At 55.9% G+C, this 26,839-nt stretch overlaps 3 protein-coding genes across 4 annotated transcripts; all 3 read right to left on the bottom strand.

The window, feature by feature from the left end:
* Positions 1-558: 558 nt before the first annotated feature.
* On the bottom strand, positions 559-9,546 carry CACNG6 (calcium voltage-gated channel auxiliary subunit gamma 6). Its single transcript, XM_043998537.1, has 4 exons — positions 7,567-9,546; positions 2,495-2,569; positions 2,073-2,210; positions 559-1,631 (listed from the first exon to the last, which is right to left on the bottom strand). The coding sequence occupies exons 1-4, from the start codon at positions 7,889-7,891 to the stop codon at positions 1,378-1,380; spliced, it is 792 nt and encodes a 263-aa protein (XP_043854472.1). The 5' UTR covers positions 7,892-9,546; the 3' UTR covers positions 559-1,377.
* A 106-nt stretch (positions 9,547-9,652) lies between these two features.
* CACNG8 (calcium voltage-gated channel auxiliary subunit gamma 8) lies at positions 9,653-14,741 on the bottom strand. The gene is made up of 5 exons (XM_043994002.1): positions 14,657-14,741; positions 14,120-14,485; positions 12,076-12,159; positions 11,567-11,707; positions 9,653-10,627 (listed from the first exon to the last, which is right to left on the bottom strand). Exons 1-5 carry the CDS (start codon positions 14,739-14,741, stop codon positions 9,876-9,878), a joined length of 1,428 nt encoding a protein of 475 aa, XP_043849937.1. The 3' UTR covers positions 9,653-9,875.
* Positions 14,742-21,581: 6,840 nt separating this feature from the next.
* CACNG7 (calcium voltage-gated channel auxiliary subunit gamma 7) lies at positions 21,582-25,718 on the bottom strand. Of its 2 annotated transcripts, XM_043992063.1 has the most exons (6): positions 25,620-25,718; positions 24,552-24,782; positions 23,730-23,816; positions 23,471-23,611; positions 22,221-22,366; positions 21,582-21,864 (listed from the first exon to the last, which is right to left on the bottom strand). In XM_043992063.1, the coding sequence occupies exons 2-6, from the start codon at positions 24,745-24,747 to the stop codon at positions 21,607-21,609; spliced, it is 828 nt and encodes a 275-aa protein (XP_043847998.1). In that variant the 5' UTR covers positions 24,748-24,782; positions 25,620-25,718; the 3' UTR covers positions 21,582-21,606. The 2 variants fall into 2 exon arrangements, with proteins under 2 accessions (XP_043847998.1, XP_043847997.1); XM_043992062.1 differs by lacking the exon at positions 25,620-25,718 and having other exon boundaries at positions 24,552-25,184.
* Positions 25,719-26,839: the final 1,121 nt, after the last annotated feature.

Here is a 26,839-nt window from a genome sequence, read left to right as displayed (position 1 = left end):
GATTTGAACTCAAGAACTCCTAAATCCAGGAGTGGTGCTTTATCCACTGCACCACTTAGCAGCCCCCCTCATTTATTTCAAAGGTGTTTCTTCTAACTCCAAAATTCCGTCATTTTACACTTGCTGTGTTACCTTGGATGAGTTTTTGCTTCTAGGCCTCAGTTTCCCCATATATAAAACAAAGGGAGGCTTTGAACCAATGGCATCTAACACTTTTAGTGCCTTCATCTGCATAAAAGCAAATCATGGCCAAGTTTGTGAAATCATGACCATGGAGAGTCACCCAATTTTATGTTCAGGGGCTCTGACCTTGGCGTGTCGGCGGTGGCGGGGGGGAGGGGGGGGGCGAAGGGGGGAAGGGGGGACAGTGTCTGAAGTTAGTTCCTGACAACGAAAAGACCCTTCCTTTCATGGAGCCTGAGTTGCGAGGGAAGCAGGCTGTTTGCTGTGTGTGTGGCATCGGACACAACATGAGCAGTATATGTGGGCAGTAGACCATCCCAGAGACCAGCCCTATCGAATCACCTTGTAAAGACACTCACACACTTGAGAGCATTTCAATTCCCAAGCATTTAATCCTGGGCGGTAGAAGGTGGAGGGGGAACCCGGGTATCCCCAGCCCACAACTTCACCCATGTTCCAGGCAAATTCCATTCCCCAATAAATAAATTAGGGCAGAGGAGAGGAATCCCATATGACCTCTCTCTGCCCCTATCAGGTCCCGATCTGCCACCCCAGGGACCCTCGTCTGTAAGAACTCACCCCTGTAGCCCAGATTCAGCACAGAGATAACATATATACAAAGGGAGGGAGAGTGCATGGTCCCCTGGGGGGGAGGGAGCAGGTTGCCTCTGGGATCAGAGAAAGGACACGGGACAGGGAGAAAGTGACAAGGCTTCAGGGAGGCACTGGAAAAGGGTCCACTCACCATGAATGGGCAGGGCTAGGAAGGATTACACCCTCTGCGTCCACTCCCAGGGCTCCATGGAGCCAGAAGGGATCTACTCCAGGCCATTGTGGGGAGGGGAGGGAGGAGAGAGATAGAAAGGAATCTAGTCCTCAGAGACATGCAGGTACAGGAAGAGGTCTGCTCTCGGGACCCGATGGGTGATGGAGGTCCAAACAGGAATTGGAGGTAATTCACGGGTACCAAAAAGACCTCTTCCTTGGCGTCAGACAGCAGCCAGAGGGATCAACTCTTTGGCGCCAGGAGGGGATGGGCTATCCCTGAGACTGGGTTAAGGTCCGAGGAGATCCACTCTCTAAGGTTGGGTAGATCTCTGAGCAACTCCATGGCATGAGGCTGGGCAGGGGGGGTGGAGGGGATCTGTTGGGGACCCAAAGAAGCCTACCCATTTTGGAAGGGAATTGGCTCCCTTAGGTGGCTCCTGCACCTCCACCTCCTCGGTCACCTGGCTGCTGGTGGCAGCACATCCTCCAGGTGCGGGAGGGCAGGGCCAGTAGCAAGAAGGAGCCACCCCCCAGGAGCAACAAGGCAGCAGCTGCAAGGGCACAGGCCACTGACCAGGAATATTCATAATCCAGCCAAGGGGCTGGACCAGGCCCAGTCCTGGCCAGCAGCTCTCGGACCCCCTGGCGGAACAGCTCGAGGCTCACCAGCAACAAAACTCCTGTGGGGAGAAAATAGGAAAGAGGGAGTCCAGGCCCCCCAGGTCCCCAGCTCCTGGAGGGCAGCCTCTGGGGATGCAACAGTCCCTAGAATTATTATTCCCAGCATGCAACAGTTAACAAGTCAACAAGTCAAAAAAAAATATTGGAAACAAGTCAACAAGCATTTATTAAGCACCTACTATGAGGCAAGCAGTGGACCAAGTGCTATGCAGGCTCCAGGAACTACAACTCCCAGAGTGCAACAGTCCTTGGAGACCACCCCCCACATACTACTACTCTGGGTGTCCTCTCTACACGATACTGTCTCTGGAAACCACAACTCCCAGCATGCAACTGTGCTGAATTATGCAAATTGCCAGGTTTGGGCCTGGCTAGAGTACTCTGCGAATAGGCAGTTTAGGGAACCTGGCAGCTGGGGACCTGGACGGACCACCTCCTACCTGAGAGGCTGAAACAGACCGCTGCATGTGTGAGCAGGAACTCGGCCCCTTTGCTGAGCACCATGATGACACAGATGCATCCTAGGACTGTGATGGCCAGGGCCAGAGTGGCGGTGACGGCAGCAGCTAGTCCAAGCTCTGGGAGGGGAGGGGAGAGGGAGAAACAGGGACATCCGAGGGCACTCCGTCAGAGCCTACCCGGGGAAGGCAGGCAGTGGGTCTGGTGGAAAGAGGAGCCCGCTGCTGACTGCCCAGGAGACTTTGGGGAAATCATTTCATCTCTAGGGCATCAGTTTCCTCATCTGTAAAACGGGGGCAGGGGTGGGACCAGATCATGTCGGGGTCCCTTCAGGCTTCTGGAGGGTCACAGAACCAGATCTTGTCAGGGGAGGCCCCAAAACCCAAATGCTGAGAGGACCTACCTTTCTTTGTTGTCCTCTGCAAGATCTGGCTGTTCTCTCCTGTGGTGAAGAATCTGAAGTAAGAGCAGTTTGCCTCTGTGGAAAGAAGGCACAGACACTTGGGTGGGATGCTGACACTGGGGAGCAGACTGAAGTGGGGGAAAGGAAGAAAAGTGGCTGGAAAGACAAACGGGGAGACAAAGCCACAGAGGCCTGCCTCTGATAACTATGTGGCCCCGGAATAGTCATTGTCTTCTGTGTACCCACTTCCTCTTCTGTGAAATGGGAATAATGAGCACCAGCCTCCCTGTGCTTGACGGCACAAAGAAAGAAGGCATAAAGATAAAGAGACAGGGAGGCAGCTAGGTGGAGCAGTGGATAAAGCACTGGCCTTGGATTCAGGAGGACCTGAGTTCAAATCCAGCCTCAAACACTTGACACTTAACTAGCTGTGTGACCCTCGGCAAGTCACTTAACCCTCATTGCCCTGCAAAAAAATAAAAAAGATAAAGAGACAGGTGCAAGTAGAGGAGAGATAGACACACAGACAGAGACAGAGACCCAGAGATAGGGTGGGGAGAGAGACAGAGAGAAAGAGAGAGAGAGTCATTAAAAGGATAAGATAAGGAAAGGGGAAAAAGAAGTGGGAATAGAGAAACAGACTAAGCAAAGAAAAAGATTGAATGAGTCTGAAAGAGGAAAGCAAGAGAAAAAAGGGAGAGAGACATACAGAGAGAGCTTACTCAAGGAAGTCAGAGAAACTGTAATAAAGAGGAATGGAGGGCAGCTAGGTGGCACAGCGGATAAAGCACGGGCCCTAGATTCAGGCGGACCTGAGTTCAAATCCGACCTCAGACACTGGACACTTACTAGCTGTGTGATCCTGGGCAAAGTTACTTAACCCTCATTGCCCTGAAAAAAAAAAAGAGGAATAGAGAAAAAAAGCAGAAAGAGGGAGACAGTGGGACAAGGAAACACAAGTGGGGGGGGGGGCAAAGAAAGGAAGAAGCAGGAAAGGAGACACAGAGAGACCAGTAATATTGGCAGGAGAGAGAAAGGGATCTTTAGGGAGGAAGAGACAGAGATGAAAGAGAAAGGGGGACAGAGACAGAGACAGATAGAAAGAGAGGCAGAGACAGAGAGAGCAGCAGAGACAGAATCTTCCCATCACTCCAGAGCCAAGCAACCCAATGCTTCTTCCTCCAAGAGGGCTCTGGGTACTTGAAAACAACTCTCACGCCCTGCCCCCCCTCCCCCCCAGGAATCCTGGATTCTCCAGCTACATCCCAGGCCCTTTGGCTTTGCCTCATGTTACACAGATTTAAGGCCCGTCACCATCCTGGCTGCCCTTGTGTGGACACTCCCCAACTATCGAACTCCTCAAACTGTTAATCTCAGAATTGAACACATGAGATCTAATGATGTGGGACACATCACAGGATATGGGACTCTCATCTGCTTATTCCTAGAAGTTGGACCTCTGTTAACATAGCCCAACATCCCATTAGCTTTCTGAGCTGCCTTATGCTGCTGCTGCTTCACATTGAGTTTGTGGTTCACTGAGACCCCTAGATCTTTTTTTCCCCTCATTTGAACCACTGTCTAGCCTAGGCACACTATCCTCCTTTGGCGCCTTAAACACTGAATTTTTTAACTCAGGTTTAAGATTATAAAATTGTCCCTATTAAAATCTATCCTATTAGATTCAGCCCAAACGTCTAGCTTGAAAGGTCTGAGTCTTCTCTGATTTTTTATCACATGGCTACCTTGACTCATTCTATGGCTCCTAGATGGGTCAGAAGTCTGGGGTTTGGGCATCTGCCTGGGTCGATCAGCAGTCTAGGTCATCTCTACATCTCCCTCTCCCCAGTGCTCAGAATTCTAGGCTCCAGAACAGTCTGAGGTCAGGACCCTGTCTCTCTCTGGCTCCCAAAGAAGCTTCTCAACATCACTCTAAGCCAGTTGAGGTCTGGATGGATAGCCTCTCATTCCAGGCCAGTCACAGGTCTGAGCTATCTTTCTTTGTCTCTGTCTTTCTCTATCTTTGTCTCTATCTCTGTCTCTGTCTTTTTCTGTCTCTGTCTCTGTCTCTCCCTCTCTCTTTCCTTCTCTGTCTGTGTCTCTATTTGTCTCTGTCATTCCCTCTCCCTCTCTCTGTCTTTCCCTTTCCCTCTTTCCCTCTCCCTCTTTCTGTCTTACTCTCTCTCTCTCATCTCTGTCTCTGTCTCTCACTGTCTCTCTGTCTTTTTCTGTCTCTCTATCTCTGTCTCTCTGTGTCTCTCTGTGTCTGTCAGTCTCTGTCTGTCTGTCTGTCTCTCATCTGTCTCTTGCTCCCTACAGATCCCTCTTTCTCTTCCATTTTTCCCCTATCCCACTGTCTCCCTCTTTCTGCCCCTTTATTTCTCTACCTTTATGTCTATGTTAGAAGTCTAGACCATTTCTATGTTAATCACATCTATGTCTAGGCCTGAGTCCTAGAGGCAGACCCAGTAACCTGTATTGGGCAGAGCTCCTCCTGAAAGAGGCATTTCCTGGCCCTCTCGCCAATATCCTGGGAGAATCAGGGGCTTGTTTATTTCTCCATCTCTTTAGGGACAGTTGTGGCCCAGGGCCCTCTCTCTGTCTCCCAGGGGAGCTGAGGTCCAGGATATTGCCACAAATTCTCAAGGAAGTCAGAGGTCTGGCTATCCCTGCTTTTTCCTGAGCTGACCTGAGGCCAGGGATATCTCACTCTCTAACCAGTCCCAGACAGTCAGTTCCCAGTGTGGATCATCTGTCTGTCTCCCCAGGACACTTGTTATTCCAGGTGGCCTCCCAGCTTCCCAGATCAGGGCTGTGTCAGCATCCCCCAATATGAACCAAAGGTCTGGGCTGTCTCTCTTGCTGCCCAGGCCAGTAAAAGACATAGAGCATCTCCACATCTCCCAGGACAGAAAGCAATCTCAGCTCTTTGGGGAGCAAGCACATCCATGCCGATGATTCCTTGGGACAGTTGGAGGTTTGAGCTGTCTATTTTTCAGGTCTGGGTCACCTCTGCATCTCCCTGGGATTGTCTCCTGTCTGAGATCTGGCTAGAGGTCTTGGGCATCTCCAGGTCTCTCTGGGAGACCTTTCTCCATCTCAATGGGCTGATCCATGATGTGGGACAATTTTCTCTCCCCAGGCGGTCCCGTCAGGGCCATCTCTGCAGCTTCTCAGGCCAGCCAGAGGTCTGGGCCACCTTTGTACCCCTTGGGCTTGGACAGAGGTCTGGGCATAGCCCCTGGCACAGGCAAGGCCACCTCTATATCTCTCCTGGAATTCAGAAGGTTGGGCCATCTCTGTGTACCCCTGGACAGTCAAAAACCTAGGCTGTTTCAGTCCTGCCTGCCTCCTGCCATTCCCAAAGCAGTCTAGGGTCTAGGGCATCTGTAGGTATAGCAGAGGTAGCCTGGGCCATCCCCCTGAGGTCTGTCCTGGGGTCCACTCTGTCTCTCTGGGACAGTCAGAGGCCTTGGTCATCCCCCTGAGGTCTGTCCTGGGGTCTACTCTGTCTCCGTGGGGCAGTCAAAGGCCTGGATCAGTCTCCATACCTCCCCAGGGAACTCTATTATCTAGGCCTTGTCTGCCCCTCTCTAAGACAGTCCAGGGTCTGGGCCACTAAATCCCTTCTCCAAGCAGTCCACAGCGTTTAACATCACTCCATGTCCCTGAGACAATGAGAAGTCTGGGCCTCCTCTCTGTTGTCTGATCCAGCCAGAGGTCTGGGCTCAGATCCAAGCTTCCCTGCGGACTTCAGAGGTGTGCACTGTCTCTTCATCGTCTCCAGGGGATCTCAAGAGGCCTGGGTCAGGCCTCTCTCCCCAAGGCAGGCCAAGGTCTGGGCTGCATGCCTAGTTCCCCAGGAGGTCAGAGGTATTAGCTGTCTCTACAAGCTCCCTGTGGGGCCAAAGGTCTGGGCTCACCATATCTCTGGAGAGCTCTGGGCCGTCTCTGCCTCTCCCCCAAGGTAGTCAGAGGTCTGGCCCCAGGAAGTCTGAGCTGGGGCAGCCCCTTTGGTCTCCCTGTGCTGTCAGGAGTCAGGGCCATTCTCCTGTCTCAGAATTCTGGATCCTCCCTATAGTTTGGGCTCTCTCCGGTCTGGAGAGAGCAGCCATCTGGACCATTTGGATTTCTCGTGGGTTGGGGGCGGGGGGATGTGCAGGAGTCAGAGGGCCAGGCTGTCTTTCCCGGTCAGTTCAGACTGACTCCTGGGCAGTCAGTGGAGTGGGCAGCCTTTGGGTCTCGCCAGGAAGCCAGAGATCTTGGCAGTCTCTGTAACTCCCTTGGGTTTTCTGGCCCTGGGTTATGCCTAAGTCTCCCATGGGGCAGCCGGTGGTCTAGCCCCATCTCCACATCTCCCTAGGACGGCATGTACCACCCCATGGGATCTCCCTAGGAGATCAGACATGTCTACATCCTTTCTGGTCAGTCAGAAATCTTCGTCATCTCTTTCCCCTTGGACTTTTAAGTCAGGAAGCTGGTGTGTCTCTACATCTGAGGGGGGGGGGCAGATCTCCACATTTCCCTAGGGCAGTTGGAAGGTCTGGGCTGTTCTAACCTACTCCCAGACAAGTCAGGGGAGTTTCTTCACATTGTCCAACCAGTCAGAAGTTCGGACCATCTCTCTGTTTCCTAGATTTCTCTGTCTCCATATCTCTGCCTCAGTCTCTCTCCTACCTCTGTCTCTGCCTCTCTGTCTCAGTCTCTATCTCTGGATCTCTGACTCTCTCACTACTTGTGAACCGTTGACCTCCTCACTTGGTCTTTCTGAGCCTTGGCTTCCCTCTCTATAAAAAGGGGGAGCTGGGGGCAGCTAGGTGGCACAGTGGATAGAGCACCGGCCCTGGATTCAGGAGGACCTGAGTTCAAATCCGGCCTCAGACACTTGACACTAGCTGTGTGACCCTGGGCAAGTCACTTAACCCCCATTTCCCCGACAAAAAAAAAGGGGGGGCTGGACTAGGAGTGCCTGCCATCCCCTGGTGCCCTAGCTCTCTGAGCCGATGGTCCGGTTCCCTGGGTCTGCCTCTCTCAGAGCATCTCCCCATCCCCCTAGCCCTTGTGGTCCTCACCTCCAGGTAACTCAGCAGGACCACAGGTCTCCCTATTGGGGGGCAGGTCCTCCAGCCAGAGCCTCTTGGCGCACACCCGCCACAAGCCTAGGTGGGCAGCTTCACACACACCGCTCGTCCCGTTGCCCCGTTTGGTGCCCAGCTCCACCCAGAACTCGGTGCCCACGGCCAGAACCGCCAGAGTTGTGCCAATGCCGGCCAGCAGTAGGACCAGCTTGATGGGGCCACGGCGCTCACGGGCCAGGCCAGTCCTCTGGGCTCTCCTCCTCGCTGTCTCAGCTCGACGTCTTTCCTCCTCCTGGATGAAGAAGTTAGACCACATCATGGTGGCTGGGGGAGAAGGGGCCCGGCCCTACTGGGCTCCCCCAGGCCCCAGGTGGCCAGCTGGGCCTCCAGACTCAGGCTCGGGCTCAGCCCCCGGCCCCTAGCCCCAAGCTTCCCTCCTCTCGTTGACTGGCCAGGGTCCCCAGCACCCTCTGCTCTGCCTGTGGCCTCCCCCCTGACCCACAAAGACAGGCAGGCAGCCCTCCCCCTGACCAGAGCCTTGGGCTATTTTGGGCCCTGCCATGTAAGTAACACCCGCACCTGTTGTGGGTATTTTAAGGGAACAAGTGGACGGAGGGAGGGAGGCTGGAGGTGGGAGGAGCTGGGGCCTGGATGCCTGGGCCCTTCCAAGAGGGACGGGACTGGGGGGAAAGGGATGCCTGCGTCCTACTAAGGTAGGGAGAGATGATATCTGGGCTTTCCCTATAGGGAGTAGCGTTGGGGGGAGGGGTTGAAATGACAGCCACACTGTTCTCTTCATGGACTTTATTAGAGAGGACACCCCTACAGGGTGGTCCATGCAGCCCCAGCCCCGAGCCTGCAGCCCCAGTTGGGAACCAGGACTAGGGCATCAGCAGGACAAGGAGCCAGAACCAGGCCCATCAGGGAGGCAGGGATGGAGACAGATTTTGCCTCCTGTCTCCAAGGGACAATGGCTGACTGGATGAAGCTTGGCCTGCCCTGTCCCTAGGTCCTCAGCCCCTCCCTCTGGCCTGGGAGAGCCAGAGGCTCTGCCATTGCCCTTCAGCATCTCTCTTGTATCCATTGGACCTTCTCTGTCTCCATCCATCCATCCGTCTCTCCCTCCCAGCTTCCGTATTTGTATCTCTCCCTGTGTCCCCTTATCCCTGGCTCACTATCTCTGTCTCCAGAGATAACCTGTATTTGCTGACTGTCTGATATCTCCGTGCGTGCTTTTGTCTGTGTCTTTGTGTCTCTCTCTGCATTTCCATGTCACTCTGTGTTCGTATAATCTGTATTCAATGATAAGCACAGAGATGTACACATGGCTGCCTCTTCTGTCTGTCTTCCTCCTGTCTCTGTCTCTACACTCTTTGGGGGGCTTAGGATTTTTTTGGTTATTTTTATGTTAATTGATTTGGATTATTAATGTCTGTTTCTCTGTGTCACTGCTCCCTTCCTGTCTCTTCTTGGTTCCCTCTGTCCCTTTGGATCTCTTGCCTGTCAGTTCTGTGGGTCCTTATCTTTATCTCTTGTCTGTCAACACAGTCAGTCAATAAACCTTTATGAAGGTCCTACTCTGGGCCAGGTTCTGTGCTAAGCCCTGGAGATTCCACACACTGGGTTTCTTTACTTTTGCTTCTCTGTCCCAAGATCTCCTTACCTCTGTCTATGACAGAGAGACTGGTGTTGCATTGTGGGTACAAGTAAATATATAATCTGTCTCCATCTCTAAGTCTCCCCCTCTTTGTACCTCTATTTCCCCATACCCTTCTTCCTTCTCTCAGGGCTTATCCTTGGCATTTATATCTCTCACTATCTCTACATCTCCGCCAATCCCTTCTCTCTGTCTCTCTCAGTACTTTCCCCAGCCACGAGGTCTTTCTCTGCCTCCCTCTGGCCTTCTCTTTCTGTTTGTCAGGGGTCCCCTGTGGTCCCTGGGCTGGGACAGGTAAGACCCCCCCACCCCCATCCCCATCCCCCCCCATGCAAACAGCAAAAAAAAAATACAGATTTGAAAACTGCAAAAAACACCACAGCCCCCCCACCGCCCCCCCTTCCCTGCCCTCCCCTGCCCCCCCCAAAGTCCCCAGTTTGGATCCCATGTGTCCCTGCCGCGGTGGGTTGGTGGGTGGGCCGGGATCCCCAGCCTCCCACGTCCAGGCTGGGCCAAGGAGCAGAAGGGGGCCAAGCCTCAGCCGCCAGCCCCCTTCTCGGGGCCCTCTTTGCTCATTTGCTCGCTCGCTTGCCCGCCAGCGGGCCCCCACCCCCTTCCCGCCCCCCACCCCAAGCCGGCCCAGCCCCTACACTGGCGTGGTTTTCCTGTTCAGGGTGTTGGTGTTGGATGCCCCACTGGCTGCCGCTTCTTTGCTCAAGGTCCCGGCGGCCCCAGGGGCGGAGCCCGGACCGGTCACGGTCACCGTCACCCCGCTGGCTTCCTTGGGGAAGGCGTTATGCAGCGTCAGGAAGCCCGAGCCGGACCGTTCCCGCTCAGCCGTCCCATAAGGACCCCCCACTCCGCCCCCGCCCCCGCCGCTGCTGCCGCCGCCGCCGCCACCACCGCCGCCGCCACCTCCGGGAGGGCCCCCGAGCCCTGCGCCCACGCTGCCTTTGGACGGGTCGCGGCTCAGCGTGTACATGGAAATGTCCGTGGAGGGGAAGCCCTGGGGCGACGTGTCCCGGGAGGGCGAAGGCTCACTCGAGCGGGAGCTGGAGCGCGAGCGGCGGCGGTAGCGGAAGCGGTAACTGGGCAGGCGGAGGATGGCCGACGGGGGACCCCCGCCGCCGCCCCCGCCGCCGCCGCCGCCGCCGCCCCCGGCCCGGCCGCCGGGCTTGAGGAGGTCCGCCCGGGACTGGCAGTGAGCCTCGCGGTTCCGCTCGATGTAAATGTTTACGGCGAGCACGCCGATCATCTCGGCCAGGATGAACGAGAGCCCCCCGAAGTAGAAGGACCAGCCGTAAGAGTAGTGGCTCTTCTTCTCGTCGTCGCGCTTGGGGCCCGGCTCGCCCGCGTTGGCAGAGATGTACACGATCACGCCGATGATGTTGCTGAGGCCTGGCGGGCCGCGACCGACGGACGGACGGACGGACGGAGAGACACAACACGGGGGACGGGGACAGGGACGGGGACGGGGACGGAGGAGCGCAACTGTCAGCCGGAGCAAGCCTCGACGGCCGCCGCTGCGGGGCAGGGGCCCGTCCTGCCCTGCCCCGCCCCCCGCCCCGCCTCCTTCTCTAAGCCCCGCCCTCTCGACTAAGTCTCTCCACTTCTTTTTCTAAGCCACTTCCCATATGCCCCATTCCTTTCCTCTAAGCCCCTCCTCTTTCTTCTGAAATCTCATCTTGTTCGAAGCATGGTCTTTGCTAAGCCCCGCCTCCTTAACTAAGCCCCGCCCTTTCACCGATTCCAAACCTCTCTCCATCTCTTCTAAGTCCCGCCTTCCTCCATTAAGCCTCCCTCATATTTAGCCTAGCTCCTCCCCTTTTTCTAAGACCCTCCCCTTTCTCAGGTGCCCTCTCCTCCTGTCAAGTCCCGCCCCTCCCTTCCAAGTCACTTCTCTTTCCCTAAACCCTGGCCCTTTCTTCCAAGCCTCACCCCTTCCCTAAGCCCTTCCCCCTCTTCAAGTCCTCCCCCTTTTAAGCTCCTCCCTCTCCTTTTCCCTTTATTCTTGCCCATCCTCAATTCTCTCTGGTCCTCTCTCCTTTCGAGCAAGATCCCTGCCTCTATCTCAGTCCCTACCTATCTCTACCTAACTCCTCCCTTCTTGTTCAAGGCCCTTCCTATCTCCTTCTTCCTCTTGTTCTTTCACACTCCTTCCTCTCTCTTTTTAGCTCTTCTCTCTGAGGTGCTAATTCTGCCCTTGACCTAGATATGACCTTCAAGCCTCTGTGAGATGGGGTTGGAGCACCGAGACCCTCATTCGGAGATTCTATGTCTCTCTCCCCTCTCCTATCTTTCGGCTTCGTTCCCCTTCTCCCCTCTTCCAGCCCTCACCAGCAGCTACAAACAGGATGCCGGCCCCCAGGATGATGTTCCGTTTGGACTTGTAGACTCGAGAAGCAGCCACACACACTCCTCCCAGTAACAGAAGGATGGCGCTGAGAATGGGGAAGATGCTGGATGCTCGGACCACACCTGGCAGAGGACCGGGGCAAGGTCACACGCAGCATTTCCCTCCCCCCTCCGCTCCTCCCCACTCTCCAGCTCCCAAGTCCCGGCACCAGCTTCTTAGATTCGTGATCGACTTTGCGTAAGGAGCCAATCAGAACTTGGTGCCGCCTGGGAGTCCTCAACATCCCAATGAGGGGGGCCGATCCCAGCTCTGCATTCCAAGGCTGAACAGAATACTCCGATTCTCCCTGAGGACCGTTCCAGGGGGAGAGTTCTCCCAGCCAATCACAGCCAGGGGGTCCCAGCCAATGGGCTTCAAAGAGGAGCATCTGGGCTCCGCCCTCTGGGTTGGGGAGGCCAGTCCCACCCCCCGATTCCCAGCCCCCACTTACGGAGGAGGTATTCGGCGCTATCATGGTCGTAATCTGTGTCTTCTGGGAAATGATTAATCTTCACACAGACACCCCGCTTCAGCCCTGGGGATGGGGAGATGGAGATTAGCGGGGGAGGACCCGCGTCTGTGACTGGGCCCCCACTGTATCACCGCTCTCTAGTCCCCCTGCTTCGCTCGGGTGGAGGAGTTGATTCTAGCCTCTCGCAAAGGGTAGCCCACTGACCGACCTCCTTCCCTGGCCTGGCAGGAGGCTAGAACCCAAGCAACAGAGTTGGGAGTGTGCATGAGACAGAGGGGAAGCACTTACCCGGGGCTATTCACAGCCTAGTGTCAGAGAATGTAGAAGCTGAAAGAGACCAGAGATAGCACTTCCCACCCTCACCCCCATTTCACGGAGGGGGATTCTGAGGTTGAAGAGAAGGGAAAGGAACTGCCCAAGGCCCTGCCCTGGTGTTTCCTTCACTAAATCTGAGACTTCCAATACGGCCTTTCCAGAGGTCTAGGGGGACTAAAACCCCAGTGTCTCTCTCTCTCTCTCTCTCTCTCTCTCTGGAAAAGGGAAATGGGAATAGCCCTAGATTGGGGGCTGGGAGCCGACCACACTGGATGACATTAAGCAAGTCTCTTTCCCTCCCTTGGCCTCCATTTTCACCCCTGTAAAGTAGGGGGGGGGGATTTGAGAGGAGGAGGGAGGAGTTCAGACCCAAAGTTCAACAATAGATACAATATGCAGAGAGGATGGATGAAAAGGGGCAATGAGGCAGAAGGAAGTGGGGCTGAGCAAAGATCAAGATGAGAGAGAGGGAGAGGGAGAAAGAGGGAGAGGGGGAGGGGGAGGGGGAGGAGGGAGAAAGAGAGAGCAAGGGAGAGAGAGGAGCAACTCCCGGAGTTCCAAGCGAGGGTTGAGCTCAGAAGCCAACAAGCACAGCCTTCCCACTTCACAGAGGGGACAGCTGGAAGGAGAGAGGGGAGATGACAGAAGTGCAAGACCTTGAGCTCCTTGAAAGCTTTCTGTGCCCCACCCCCCCATGCTGAACATTCTGCCTTGCACATAGTAGGCATTTAAATGCTCGCTCTTTCTTGACTTGCCTTGGAAGAGATCTCTGAGATTCTGACCCAGCCTCACCTCCATTGAAGAGCACAGGACTGTGGGAACGAGGAGAGGAACAGGAAAGAGGAGCAGTCACTTGCTCAATGAGCTTTTAAGTGCCTACTGTGTGCCACACACTGGTGTTAAGTGCTGGGAGTATGGGGGGGGTAAGGGGGGATCCTTGTTCTCAAAGAGCTCAGAGCTTTATAGTTGAAAATATTAAATATTAAACTCAACCCAAGTCTCCCCTGTCTTACAAAGGGAGAAATGGAACATGGGGGAGAAAGAAGAGAGAGGAAGAACATGGAACCACACAACGTCAAAGTTGGAAGATGTTCCATAACCAGCAAACCCTAAACCCCCATTTTACAGATACAGAAACTGAGGTTGGAAAGGAGGGGAGGAGGAAAATCGGACTTAGTGAATAAAGCACAAGGCCTGGAGTTGGGAAAATCTGAGTTCCGCTCCAGGCTCAGACACTTCCTAGCTGTGGGAATCTGGGCAAGTCACCTGACCTCTTCTTCAGTTTCCTCAACCTTAAAATGGGAATAATAGCACCTCCCTAGAAGGGTTCTCAAGAGAACCAAATGAGATAATAATTGTAAAGCACTTAGCACGGTGCCCGGCACACAGTAAGTGCTATATAAATGCCTATCGCTTCTCTTTCCCTTCCCCTTCCTTTCCCCAGGCAATGAAGAACTCCATAGAGTTCTAGAGAGTCAGAGGCTCCTGGGAAGTTCAGAGACAACTGAGTCTGATCCAACCTGCCGCCCATCCAGAAAGGAAGGTCAGGGGAGCCCCGAGGAATGGAGGAAAAAAGGGGTAGGGACAGAGTCATCAAACCAAAAGAGACCGACATCCTCCCATTTCACAGAGGGGGAGGCTGAGGCTCCAGGGGAGGACAGCACCGGAACCGCGGCTGGGGGAGGATGCTGCGCTGTGGCCCCAGTACCTTCGAGGCAGCAGATCCTCCAGAGACCTGAGTGGGTCAGCCCCCCGGGGTCCCTCTTCTCTGACACCCCGCCTGACCCTCGAGCTGGAGGGTCCTCAGAGGCGGAGGCAGTAAGGTTGGTGGTGTTGCAGATGAAGGCCCTGGTGTAGAGCCAGTAGTCGGTGCTGATGGCGATGGTCATGAGGCCGAAGGCGGCAAAGGCACCGACCGTGGTCAACAGCACCTGGACACCCTTCTCACACCACAGGCCCCGAGCCTCTGTCCAGCGCTTCAGGGACTCCAGTCTGAAGGCTGGCAGCCGGGGGGCCGCCGGCCACCACCGGGGCAGCGGGGGAGGGGCCGTGCCTGCGGCGGGGGGCGGGCAGGCTCAGGCGAGATGGGGACACCCCCCCCACGGGGGCTGGTGCCAAGCAGCAAGGAGGCGGTGGCGGGCAGTCGAGCGCGGGGGTCAGCGGGCTGCCATCATCAGAGGCTACGGACAAGGACAAGGATTAGAGCACCCTCCTACTTCCCCCAAAGCCTACAGGTCCTCTCTGCCTCGAGCTTCCTCCATGCTGGCCCCTGGCTCGTGATCGGGACCCCAACAATCTTTCCAGTCTGGTACCCAGTATTTATTCCCCATCGCGAGTTCTATGCTCCAGCCAAACCCAACTACTCATTGTTCTCCATAGAGGACATCCCATCTCCCACCTTCCCGTCTTTGTACAGGCCATCGCTGGCAGCTGCCGCCTCACTTTTAAACCCCAGATCCCTTCAAACTCCCCCTTCCAGTCCTTTCCTGGTCCCCCCCTCCCCGCTTGCTAGTGCTCCCCCAAAGCCCAGCAGATTTATTTTCTATGTCTCATATCATGTGCTTTGCATCTGAGAACACAGGGAACCCCCCCTCATCAAATGCAGTGCAATCTCACCTTTGTGTTTGTGTTCCCAGTTCCTTGTGTGATGCCTAGTACACAGTAAGGGCATAATAAATGCACGTTGGTAGATGGCACCTTGTAACCCACATACCACAGTTTCTCTTCTTTCACCTTTTGACCCCATGCCAACATCCTCCAATTTCATAGAATTAGAAGATTTAGAACTAGAAGGAAGCTTTGATATTTTCCAGTCCAACCCCCACCCCCCCCCCCCCCCCGCCCCAATCCACCATTTCACAGATGAGGAAACTGAGATCAGAGAGGAAAAAGGACTTCAATTCTTTTCTTTCATCCTGGTTATCCCTACAGCCTGTAGTGCTAAGCCAGGAGGAGAAGGAAAGAAGAATAAGGATTGGATGGGGGGAAAGTGCAGGAACTCTGTACCCCAGCGTCTCCTACCCTGAATACTTCCTAGAATAAATAACAGTAACAACGACAGCTAGCAGTTATAAAGCTCTCCAAGGTTCATATCTCGTTTGATCTTCACAATGATTCCTAGTAGGTATTATTAACCCCATTTTATAGATGAGAAAACTGAGGTTGAAAGCGATTAAGTGACTAGATCAGGGTCAAAGGCAGAATTTGAACTCAGGTCCTTGACTCTACATTCAACACTCAGATGCTACTGTCCCCCTGATTCATTCATGTGTCCCCATCTTTTATTACATCCACCTTTGCCCACAGCATCCTGGGACTGAGGAAGATCTGGATCGGATCCTGCCTCAGACACTAGCTGTGTGACCCTGGGTAAATGATGTCACCTCCCTGTCCCTCAGTCTCCTCATCTGTCAGATGGGGGTTTGCACTAGAAAGCAGCCTCTTGGGTCTTTTCTGGATCTAAACCTATGATTCTGTGACCTAAACCACCTCCCCCAATTTAAAATTATTATAGAGGATATCTTGGCCATTTAACAGAGATGTAAACTGAGGCTTAGAAAGGATGAGAGGCCCACATTTCTCCTTCAGACATTTCCAGCCTTCTCATCTCAGAACTTAAGGGGAAGCAGGAAAAGCATCCATCAGGGGACCCTCTGCCCAAAGCACCCCCTCTCAAACCCCCTGGACTGTTGATCAGCATCCATGGACTACTTCCTTTTCTCTCATCCACACCTTCTGTTCCATCTCCTTCTGCCATGGCAACTCTGCCCCATCTTGACCTTGAATACCACAGTTCCTGACTGTTGACCCCCCCCCAATCTCATAGAATCCTAAATTTTCAAGTCAGAAAGGACCTTGGAGATCAGATTCTAACCACCTCATTTTATTGGGGGAGAAAAATACGAAGGCCTGTATTCCCCCCTTTCCCCCTAGTTCCTGAGTTCCCAATCCTCCCAGCTCAGTGCCTCAGAGGACAGGAAGAGGAGAACAAGGATTAACAAGAAAAGACCCCCCTGAAAATATTTCCCAGGCCCCCTAAGCCCTTTGTCAGTAGCCTTGCCCTTCCTGGCTTAGCCTCTGATCCCCGTCTCATGTAACTCCGGTGTCACAGCACCCCTTGCACCATTCCTGACCCTGGAACCCCATTACCTCTATCTACTGGACCCCAAATTTCTCCTCCTGAGCCTGATTCCCCCCAATCTCTCCATACCCCACAGAGATTTCAAGTGGGAACCTTAGAGAGAGGACAGGGCAGAAGCTCCATGATGAAAGAATTCTCTCCCCTGTTCCTGGAGTCCTTCCTTGGTGACCACTGACCCCTCTAGCTTATCTTCTTGTCCCCACCTACTGTTTCTTTTCCCACTGCTCAAAGCACTCGCTGACCTTACCCTCTTCCACCCCCATGGCCTGACTTCCACCACTGCCCTCCAATTGAATAGAATCCTAGATTCAAAGCTCACTAGAAATTGACGGAACCTTGAAAAAATTATTGGTCCAGACTTCATGGGGGAGGAAACTGAGGCATGGGGAAGGAAAAAGAGAATTTTCTTTCTACCACTCTCTCTCCCACAACCCCCACAGCTCAGAGTCCTGACAGACAGAGAAGATAAGGGGGTTTAGAAACAGATGCAGAACCCCCACCCCCAAAGAACTCCCTCCTTGGACCCCCAGCTTCTACTCAGCTGACACTGTCACTTCATCCCCACCTCCTGTTACTTCTTCCCCTCCCCCCAAGCACCCCCAGTCTCAGACTCCTCCCCCCTCCCCCAGGTCTCTCTCAGAACCTGGAATGCCTAGGTTCTCGGGCACAGTAACCTTGGCTGCTGCCTCAGTTTCTCCCCCATTTCTCCCATTAGCTAAGGGGAGGGGGGGCCGGATGTAGGGGAGGTGGTCGCCATGGCAACGGGGCCTTTAAGAGGCCTCCTCTCCTCCCCCCCCATCCTCTTCCCTCCCACACACCAGTCCCTCCGATCTGCCTCCAGGCAGACCCTGGGGCGTCCCCCCACACACTCTTTGTAATTCTGGTTTGCCAGGAGGGGGCCCCCCCAGACCCTATCCCTTGCCCCCTTCCATCCACCGGGCCTGAGCCGGGAGGAAGTGCCTTTGAGTGGCCAGGGGCCCTGTCCCCCAGCCCCTCCCTTCTGGACAATCACCCCCTCCTCACCTGGAGTTCCTTGTAATCAGGCCTCCGCTGAGATTGGCAGATGGGTACAGGGAAGAAGCCCCCTATCCCAGTTGTCCAGAGAACCCAGGTGTCCAGGGAGCTGAGTCGCTGGGTTTGGGGTCTGTCGCTGGGATAGAAAGCCTGAGAGCAGGATGTTGGAGGACCCGGTTGTCTGAGAAGCTGAGCTTCTGGGATGGAGGATGGAGAAGTAGGTGGGGAGGGGACCCAGGTGTCCGGAATTGGGGGCTGGGAGAGCCAGTTCTCCAAGGGACTGAGCCTCGGGAGTTGGGGGTCAGTGAACCAGCTGGTCTAGAGAACTGGGGGTTGGGGGTTCAGAAAAGTGGAGGACTAGAAAATGCAGGAGTCTGGAGAGCTGAGCCTCCAGAATGGGGGAAGGGGGAGCCAGGGAACCCCGGGCGCTGAGCTTAAGTGCCGGAGGAAGGGGGAGCTGGGCAGCCTGGGAACCCAGGTGCCTGGGATTGGGAGCTGCTGAAGAGAGTACCCCAGGGACCAAGGCGTCTGGGATTAGGGGCCGGGGGATGAGGGGGCCTGGCTGATCCGGCCCGAGAACCCGGGGAGGAGAGAATTCTGTTCTGCTGCCACTGGGTGATGGGAAGAGCTGAGAAGGGGAGGGAGGGAGGGAGAGAGGGAGGGAGGGAAGGAGGGAGGGAGCAAAGGAGGGAGGGGGAGGGAGGCAGGGATGGGGGGAGGGGGTGGATTTGGGGATGGGGGAAGGGGGGGGAGGTCTGGATCCAGGGAAGGCAAAGGCACTGAGGGAGATTCAGAGAGAGGGGGAGACTGACAGGCACAAGAAGGGATACCAGAGTTAGGGAGACTGGGGGGGGGGTGAATGAAACAGAGAGGGAAAGATATGGAAGAGATGAAGAGAGTCCGAGAGAAACAGAAAACATGAGAAATGAGAGAGTATGTGTGAGAAAAAGAGAAAAAGGATGAGAGAGAGGCTGTGGAGGGACAGGAGACAGAGATAAAGGGATAGTAGAGTGACAGAGATAGAGAAGCATCAGACAGATGGGGAGAGATTGAGGAAGGGAGAAATGAGGAGACAGGAAGCAAGAGACATGAGAGACAGGGAGAGGGAGGGGGAGAGACAGAGACAGGAAGGGGGCTGCAGCTGCAGCTGCCTAAAGCAGGTTGAGGAACCGGCTTCCTGGGGCTCCCCATGGGGATCTGGCCAAGGTCACTAGAGGGGGGAGAAGGGGGCACAACCCCCCCTCCCCCATCTCCATCTTCCCCAGTAGCAGCATCCCTCCCTCCCTTCCTCCACCTCCTCCTGTCCCCATGGCAACGGGATTCAGGCCTCAACCGGAAGCAGAGTGGGGGCCCTTTAAAAGGAGGACCCCCTCCTTACATCTCCCTCTACCCTCCCCCAACCTCTGCTCCAAACCCTCTCTTCATCCTCTTGAAATCCAGGAGTAGAGAAGGGATTGGGGGGATCATTCCCCAGCCACTGCAGGACCCCCAGACTCAGAGCAGGAAAGAAGAAAGAAAAGCAGGGGGTGGGGGTGGCGGAAGGGAGGTGTGCCGCTCTTAAAGTGACCAAGCTTAGCTCAGTTAGCTATCAGGGTCCTGTACTTCATGGGAAACCAGGCCTCAGCGGAGAGCCCTGTGGACAACAGGATTAGGACTTCAACTGCCCATATGAGGGAAGCTCTGAGGCCCCACTCTGGCCCCTCAAGTTCCAAAAGCATGCTGCCAACCCCCCCCCTTCTCACCGAGGGAAGGCTTATTGGGAGGGGGTGGAGCAATGGGGCTTCCTCAGCAGCACAGTCTCAGGATGGAAGAACTAGGAGATAAGCTTGGGGGTCACTCAGCCCATCCTTCTCCTTCTCCAGGATGGGAAACTGAGGCAAGAGTGTGAAAGGGATGAGACTATACAGGTCTGTAATCACAGAGCGTCAGAGATGGGATGGCACTTAAAGATCACAGGTGATGAGATTTAAAGCAGGATCCTGGAAATTATGAAGTCCAAACATTTCCTTTTTCAAATGGGGAAACCGAGACCCAGTCAATCAATAAACATTTATTTGTAGTTGTTCAGTGTGTCCAACTCTACGTCCATGGGGTTTCCTTGGCAAAGATACTGGAGTGGTTTGCCATTTCCTTCTCTGATTCTTCCCCCATTTTACAGATGAGGAACTGAGGCAAATAGGGATTAAGTGACTCACCCAGGGTCACACAGCTAGTAAGTGTCTGAGAATGGATTTGAACTCAGATCTTTCTGACTCTAAGCCCCATGCTCTATCCACTGCCCTAAATATTTATTAGTGCCTATAATGTGCCAGACACTGTGCTGAGCTTTGGGTATACAGACAGTCTCTGCCTTCAAGGGGCTTACAAGGGAAGTCCTCCCAAGAGGAAGTATCCAATCACAAAATCCCATCTTCTCATGTTACAGATGTTTCCCATCTAAGGCTCAAAGTGGGGAAGAGAATTGTCCCATGGTTCATAGATAGTGAGGGACGGAGCTGAGATTCAAAAGCAGGTCACTGAGCAAAAGAATCTCCAGGTCAGCTGGGAGAGGAGAAGTGGTCAAGCCTGACCCAACTGTTCTGCTTGCTTGGAAACAGTCTCAGAGAGAGCAATGGGTTTGCTCAGTCATTCACCAAGTCAAAGGCAGAACCCAGAGAGATAGCCAGCCTCTTTGACCCAAGTCCACAGATGTTCCTATTCACCCAGAGCCCTTTAGATGTCAGCCCAATCTCTTCAATTTACAGAGGGGGAAACTGAGGTCCAGAGAGGAGAGTCAGCATGGCATTTAGCCCTACCCCCTTCCCAAACCCAAGGGCCCAGATTCCGCCCTGCTCCGCTCCCTGCCCTACCCCTCAATGCAGACATCCAGTGTTTGAAATAGAGTTTATTGAAGTTTCTGTTGGTATTTACATATGATACATAGTAAGTAACAGAGCCACCCTCCCACCCTGTTCCCAGGCCCACTTGGGCCCCCCTCCCCCCAATCCTCATTAAAAACCCGCTACATAAGGACGGGTTAACTGATGCCCTGCCCCTGCTTTCCCCCCCTCCCCCCCAAGATGCAGACTAAAAGCCCTGGCCCCCAATCACTGGGGGACCATCTAGTTCATTGTACATTATTTTGCCTCCACTGGGCCGCCCACCTGCCCAAGCTGTACCCCAGAGAGCAGACCCTTTAAGAGAGGCTGGAGTCTGGAGTTTTGCAGGGGGCAAGGATGGAGGTGCAGAGGAGGCAGAGGTGGAAGACTCGGAGGTTTGGGGGGCCATTAGGCCCCGCTACTGCCCCTGCCTTGGGGGAGAGGAGCAAGGAGGGTGGGGACCCAGGCATCAGGGTCAGCCTGTCTGCCTCCTTCTCTCCCCATCCCAGGGGGGCCTCTGGTGTGGAAAAGAAAGAGAGAAAAGAAAAAAAGACACAGAGACAAAAAGATGTGGAGTTAACATAAGAGAGACCAACCTAGAAAAAAAAGAGAAATGGGAATGGAAATGGGGAGATAGGAGGAGGAGGAGGAGGAGGAGGAGGAGGAGGAGGAGGAGGAGGAGGAGGAGGAGGAGGAGGAGGAGATGGTCCAGGGCCAAGAGATGAGGGAAATGAAAAGGCCAGGGTCAAGGTTAGCAACCGGTCCCTCCCAACTCCTGACTGTGGTTACCCACAGCAGGCAGATGAGGCAAAGGGATACAGGGTAAGAGATGAATGGACTCCGGGAGAAATGAGGGTCAGTGTGGTGAGGGAGAAAGGACCCATAGGCTTGAAGATGGCCTACAGTCTTCTAGAAGGAGCTGCCTGACATCAAAGATAGCCTAAAAACAAAGGAGGGGACAGAGGAATAGGGGAGGAGCCAAGGAGGGGCACTAGAAAAGGGGAGAAGGAAAAGGACCAACTGATGAAGGGCGGCGGGCTAAGTGGAAGGGAGTGAGAAGGGCCCATAAGGGGAGGAAGAGCCTCAGGAAATCTGAGGTGAAGGCGAGGCCCGAGGGGGCCCGAGGCTAGGGGGGAGAGGAGAAGGGGGGTGGCGGGGGCGGGGCGGGGGCGGGGCAGCCCCTCAGCAAGGTGAGGTGGAGATGTGCATGTGGTCCGGGTACTTGATAGCAGGGGGGTAGTTCTGTGTCATCTGGATGGAGACGTCGCTGGAGATGTCCGAGGGACTGCGGCCTCGGCGCCAGGCCTCGGGCTGGAGAAACTGGCCCGAGTAGTCGGAGCAGTCGCTCAGCCTGGGTCGATAGAAAGCCGGGTGCGGGCGGTACATCTCTTCCTCCGCATAGCGTTTGGTGAACAGATAGACAGACATCACGCCAGCCCCCTGTGGGGATCTGTGATCAGGGACTGTGGCAGTGGCGGGGCCCCCAGCCCCAGTCCCCGAAGAACCAGGGGTCCCCTCCCACAGCCCATCCCCCTCCCCAGTTCTAGCCCCGTTCCCTCGGAGATCCAGGGTCCCCTCCACGCCCTCCTCCAGCTCGGGGGCCCCAGACGTGCATCTATAGGGAGTGGAGGGAAGGGCTTAGGGTTAGGGTTAGGGTTAGGGTTAGGGTTAGGGTTAGGGTTAGGGTTAGGGTTAGGGTTAGGGTTAGGGTTAGGGTTAGGGTTAGGGTTTGGGTTAGGGTTTGGGTTAGGGTTAGGGTTTGGGTTAGGGTTAGGGTTAGCCCAGCCCCTTCCCACCTCTTTAAGCAGGAAGGAGGAGGCAGCAAAGGCGAAGGACCAGCCATAACGATAGTGAAAGTACTGCTCGGAGCCGCTGGGACGATTCATCACCTCATCGTTAATGCTGGAGATGTAGAGGACAAGGCCCACCACAAGGGAGAGGCCTGCAAGGGAGGGACACAGCCGGGAGGAGAGCTGTTCAGGTGGCTTAGAGAGGCTCTAGCCCTGGCCCAGCTCCCTCCAGCCTGGACCCCCAGCAGCTCCCCCCACATCTCCAGGGACCCTAGGAACGCACTGGCTGATGGGTGTCTGGAAGTCTGTCCCTTTGAGGTTCCTGGCATCAAGGGGGGACAATGGGTGCCTTGGGTCAAATAGCCAGGCCCTTCATTGTACCTCAAGCATATATGGGCTGCCCTATCTCCTGGCAGTCCTTTCATCCTCCTGGCTCTGCAATTATCCTCAGTCTTCCCACCTTGGTATAGGGTTCGAGGCTTCCTTTTCCTCCTCTCCCCCTATTCTACCCCTCCAGCACTGGGTTGGGAAAGGGGTAGGGTAGCTCAGCAGAGATTCATCAAATGTTAGAATTAGGTGAGATCTCCTGGTCCAGGGGATTCTTAACCATGTGCGTGTTACAGACACTTTGGACAGCCTGGCAAGTCCATAGACCCTTTTTTCAGAATCAGGTTTGTAAATAATTCAAGGAAATGCTAGATTTCAGTTCGAAATTTGGAAATTAGGAAAAACCCAAATGTCTTTTTTCCCATGCAAATTCATGGATTATCTGAAACCCACCCATGGTCTCTAAGTTAAGAAATATTGTTCTAGTCAGATCCCTTTCCTTGACATGAAGCCCAGAGAAAGGAAATGACTTTTCCTGGGTCACCCAGGAAGCTTAAGATCACAAGAACCAAGGGCAGGAAAAGGTGGGATTCAGAAGAATCTTGTCTAATCTCTGTCCCTCATCTAGTCCTTCCCCCTCCCCCCACCTTCAATTTTAGTGAGAGGGAGAATGAAGCCCAGACTTGGATTATATATGACTCCAGGCCCCACAGCCGCCATGCCTATGGTTGAATGTAATCTATCTTTTCCAGATCGGAACCGGGGAGCCCCTCACACAGCCTGTCAGGGGTCCTGAGCTTTGAGGCTGGTTTCTCTCTGAGTCCTTACAGGGGGGTACCCACAGCATCTGTCCAGTGGGCCCCGGAGGCGACCCAAAAGGAGCTTGCGCTGGGGCAGAGGCGGGGGCGGAAGGGGTACCAAGCACTCACCGGAGAGAATGAAGAAGATGCCGGAAACGAAAGCCAGAATGGTCCTCTGAGGGCGGATGTGGCCGATGTTGCTGATGACGAAGGCCGTGAAGACCAGGAACAGACTCACCATGGGGAAGGGGGTCGCAGTGCGGACAGTCTCTAGGGGAGCAGCAGGGGGAGGGGCAGGGGTGAGCCTGGCATCCCAGAATTCGAAGCTCCGCCCCTCTGCCCACGAGCCCCGCCCACGCCCCGACCCAGAGCCCCCCCACCCCCTCACTCAGGATGTTCTCGGTGTTCTCGGTCACCAGGTTAATCTCGGGCTCAAGGAAATATTCCGAGGCCACACAGCGACCCTTCTCCCGGCCTGCGGGGAAAGAGAGCGATTTGTCAAGCAATCATTCCACGAATTTGACAGATGAATTTGACTCGGAGCTAGGGGCTGCAGTACAAAGCTGGACTGACTGAGGAGGAGCTGCTTCGAGGAAGGGCTCCCGGGTCCTTCTGGGTTTGGAGAATGAGAATGGGGGACACCTGGGGGCACGAGAGAGGCCTAGGTCCCTGAGGGAGTGGTGGGTGGAGGAGGAGGCACCACGATGACAGGGTTAGAAATGAGGATATCAAGATCCCTATGGGAAATGGGGGCTAGAGAAGAGGGATGCCTAGGGCCCAAGGGTGAAGGGACAGTCCTGGGGTTGGGGGACGAGTCGTCAGGGTGCCTGGGAGAGAGGGGAAGGGTCTCCAGGGTCCCTGAGGGGCTGGGGCTGGGGGAAGGTCCACTCAGGTTCCTGAGGGGGAGGGCCTGGAGCTGGGGGAGGGCCCTCGGGGTCCCTGAGGGGGAGGGACTGGAGATGGGGGAGGACCGCCAGGATCCCTGAGGTGGAGGGCCGCCGGGGTCCCTGACGGGGAGGGAATGGAGCTGGGGGAGGGCCGCCAGGTTCCCTGAGGGGGAGGAAATGGAGCTGGGGGAGGGCCCTCGGGGTCCCTGAGGGGGAGGGACTGGAGATGGGGGAGGACCGCCAGGATCCCTGAGGTGGAGGGCCGCCGGGGTCCCTGACGGGGAGGGAATGGAGCTGGGGGAAGGCGGCTGGGGTTCTGCTACCTGCGAAGAAGCAGACCCTCCAGAGGCCGGCGTGCAGCGCCATCTTGACTTCGGTGCTCTGGTTCTGGGGCAACACTGTGCCCTCCTCCATGTAGAGCCAGTAGTCGGTGCTGACCGCGATGCCAACCAGGAGGAGGCCGCAGGCGCCGAACACGCTGCTCAGCAAGGTCAGCGCGCGGCTGCTGCACGAGCTCATGGCGGCGGCGGCCGCGGGCGGGAGGCGCGCGGGGCCTGCGGAGAGACAGGCGGCCGGGCGGACGGAGAGGCGAGAGCGCGGGGACGCGGGAATGAAGGGAGAGACAGCCCAGGCAGGCGGCCTGGCCTCCCGCTCTCTCCCAGACCCAGGAGGGCCTCCCCGCCTTCCTGGGCAGCCGCCACCCGACCCCAGCCATGACCGCATCCTAGTCCCCCCGGAATGGGCTCCAAGCCTCCTCTCCCGGGAACCGGAGATCGCCGTCTATCTCCCGAACTCGGCCCCAGACGTCCCTTTCCCCTCTGGGATGCAGGCATCCCGGCTCCCAGACCTTTATCCGGTCCTGGTCCCCTGCTACTGGACCCAGGTATCCAACCCCGCCCCCACTCCGAGCTTCCTCTTTTGCGCCCTCGGGATCTTGGACTGCCTCGTGCCTCCTGGACCCAGTCTTCCCTTTTCAGTCCCCCCCCCATCCCCATTCCCTCCGCGATCCGGACATTCCAGCGCCCCGACCTCTTACTCATTCCAGGTCTCCTGACTAACGGCCCTAGGCTTCCCTCCCTCCACTATCATTCCTGTCGGGGACTCGGTATAGCCACTTGCCTCCTGAAGCCTGGATTCAGGGGACCGTATCTCTCTCTACAGCCTGGCTGACCGTCGTCCTCTTCCCCCTCCCCACCTAATGCACAGGACTCAAGAGTTCTGCTCCCTCCGCCTGGACCTCTATGACTCTTTCCCAGGACCCAGGCGTTCCAGGATCCTGCTTCCCACCTGGGACCCAGGCTTCCCCTCTCCATCCATCAGTCAGCTGGACTTCCCTCAGGGACATCCCAGTCTCCCAGCCCAGCTAGGACCCCTGGCCTGGCCGGTCTCACCTCGCTCAACGCTGGGTGGACGCTCGGGGCTCCGGGCTCCGCAGCCGCATGTCCGGCCCCGCGGCCTCCCCGGACCGGCCCCGCCACTCCCGGCCCCCGGCGTCCCGGCCCCCGCCCCCCTGGGCTTCTTCTTCCTCCTTGGCCTCCGCTCCGGCTCCGGCTCCGGCTCCGGCTCCGGCTCCGGCTCCGGCTTGCTTTCGGGCCCCGGGCCCAGCCTCCTCCCTCCCTCCCTCTCTCACTCCTCGGCGGACGGAGACGGGAGCAGGAAGCCCAGGCCTCTCATTGGTTGCAGAGGAGGAGGGGAGGGAAGCAGGGAGGACGCAGAGGATGGGGATGGAGAAAGACTGAGACACTGACACAGAGACAGACAGGGACAGGGACAAAGAGACCTAGCCAGAGAGCCGGGAAGAAGGACGTGAAGAGAGACGACGAGATTCAAAGTAGGACAGAGACCCCAAGCAATGGAGGAAGACGATGCAGTTTGCAGCTGGACCAGCAGAAAGCAAGAGGAGGGAGCCAGTGAGAAAGTGGGGACAGAGAGAGAGCGACACCCAGAGCCAGGGAGAGAGAGAGGGGCAGGGGTTCAGAGTCCGAGAAACCGAGAAAAAAGAGACGAGAAGATGGAGATGAAGAGACAGAGACACTCACAGGACAGAGATACAGGGAAAGAGAGGCCGAGTCTGAAAGACGCAGTGAGACCGGACAGAGCATCAGCGAAGCGGACGGGATGGACGGCAGGCCAGGCCTGCAGGGGCCGGGTCGGGGGGCGCTGGGTGGACGGAGCCGAGGCCGGGCCGGGTCCTGCAGCCTTCACCGAGCCGGAGTGAGCCCCCCCACCCCAAACCCCCCCCCCCGCCCCAGCGTGATGTCAGCGGCCCGTCGTGCGCTCCCCCCACCCTTCTCTCTTAAAGGCGCAGGGTCCGAAGCTGCTCTCACTTGGCCTGGGAAGGGGGATTCCAGAATGACCCCTGGGAGAACCTGGGACCCCTCCTCTAGTCCCACCCCTTCAGTGACCTAGGATCCTCCCTTGTGTCCCAGACAATCAGACATTCCCTCATCCAGCAAAAGCCTTATTCACTCAATGCTACCCTTTCGAGGACCCAGAAGATCCCTTCCCTAGTCCCACTTTCTCACGGACTCAGGTGTCTAGGATCCCGACCCCCTTGCGGACCTAGGATGATTTTTCCCCAATCCCATTCCCTCAGGCACCCAGGGGTCCC

The sequence above is a fragment of the Dromiciops gliroides genome, chromosome 3, assembly GCF_019393635.1.
Source record: "Dromiciops gliroides isolate mDroGli1 chromosome 3, mDroGli1.pri, whole genome shotgun sequence".
Classification (NCBI taxonomy): domain Eukaryota; kingdom Metazoa; phylum Chordata; class Mammalia; order Microbiotheria; family Microbiotheriidae; genus Dromiciops; species Dromiciops gliroides.
The sequence above is the reverse complement of the archived record's forward strand: the minus strand, read 5'-3'. Positions and strand labels throughout refer to the sequence as shown.

What these genes read in the sequence shown, in the direction of transcription:
- CACNG6 (XM_043998537.1), bottom strand. Translation starts at nt 7,891, where the DNA reads ATGATGTGGTCTAACTTCTTCATCCAGGAGGAGGAAAGACGTCGAGCT. An exon ending in TCCTGCTGAGTTACCTGGAG is followed by an intron (nt 2,570 to 7,566) that starts GTGAGGACCACA and finishes TTCTTTCCACAG; the next exon opens with AGGCAAACTGCTCTTACTTC. An exon ending in GGTCTGTTTCAGCCTCTCAG is followed by an intron (nt 1,632 to 2,072) that starts GTAGGAGGTGGT and finishes TTCTCCCCACAG; the next exon opens with GAGTTTTGTTGCTGGTGAGC.
- CACNG8 (XM_043994002.1), bottom strand. Translation starts at nt 14,741, where the DNA reads ATGGGGAATAAATACTGGGTACCAGACTGGAAAGATTGTTGGGGTCCC. An exon ending in CAGCATGGAGGAAGCTCGAG is followed by an intron (nt 14,486 to 14,656) that starts GCAGAGAGGACC and finishes ATCTCGCCTGAG; the next exon opens with CCTGCCCGCCCCCCGCCGCA. An exon ending in GAGGATCTGCTGCCTCGAAG is followed by an intron (nt 12,160 to 14,119) that starts GTACTGGGGCCA and finishes CCCCATCCCCAG; the next exon opens with GGCTGAAGCGGGGTGTCTGT.
- CACNG7 (XM_043992062.1), bottom strand. Translation starts at nt 24,951, where the DNA reads ATGCGGTCATGGCTGGGGTCGGGTGGCGGCTGCCCAGGAAGGCGGGGA. An exon ending in GAACACCGAGAACATCCTGA is followed by an intron (nt 23,612 to 23,729) that starts GTGAGGGGGTGG and finishes CTGCTCCCCTAG; the next exon opens with AGACTGTCCGCACTGCGACC. An exon ending in CCTCCTTCCTGCTTAAAGAG is followed by an intron (nt 21,865 to 22,220) that starts GTGGGAAGGGGC and finishes AGATCCCCACAG; the next exon opens with GGGGCTGGCGTGATGTCTGT.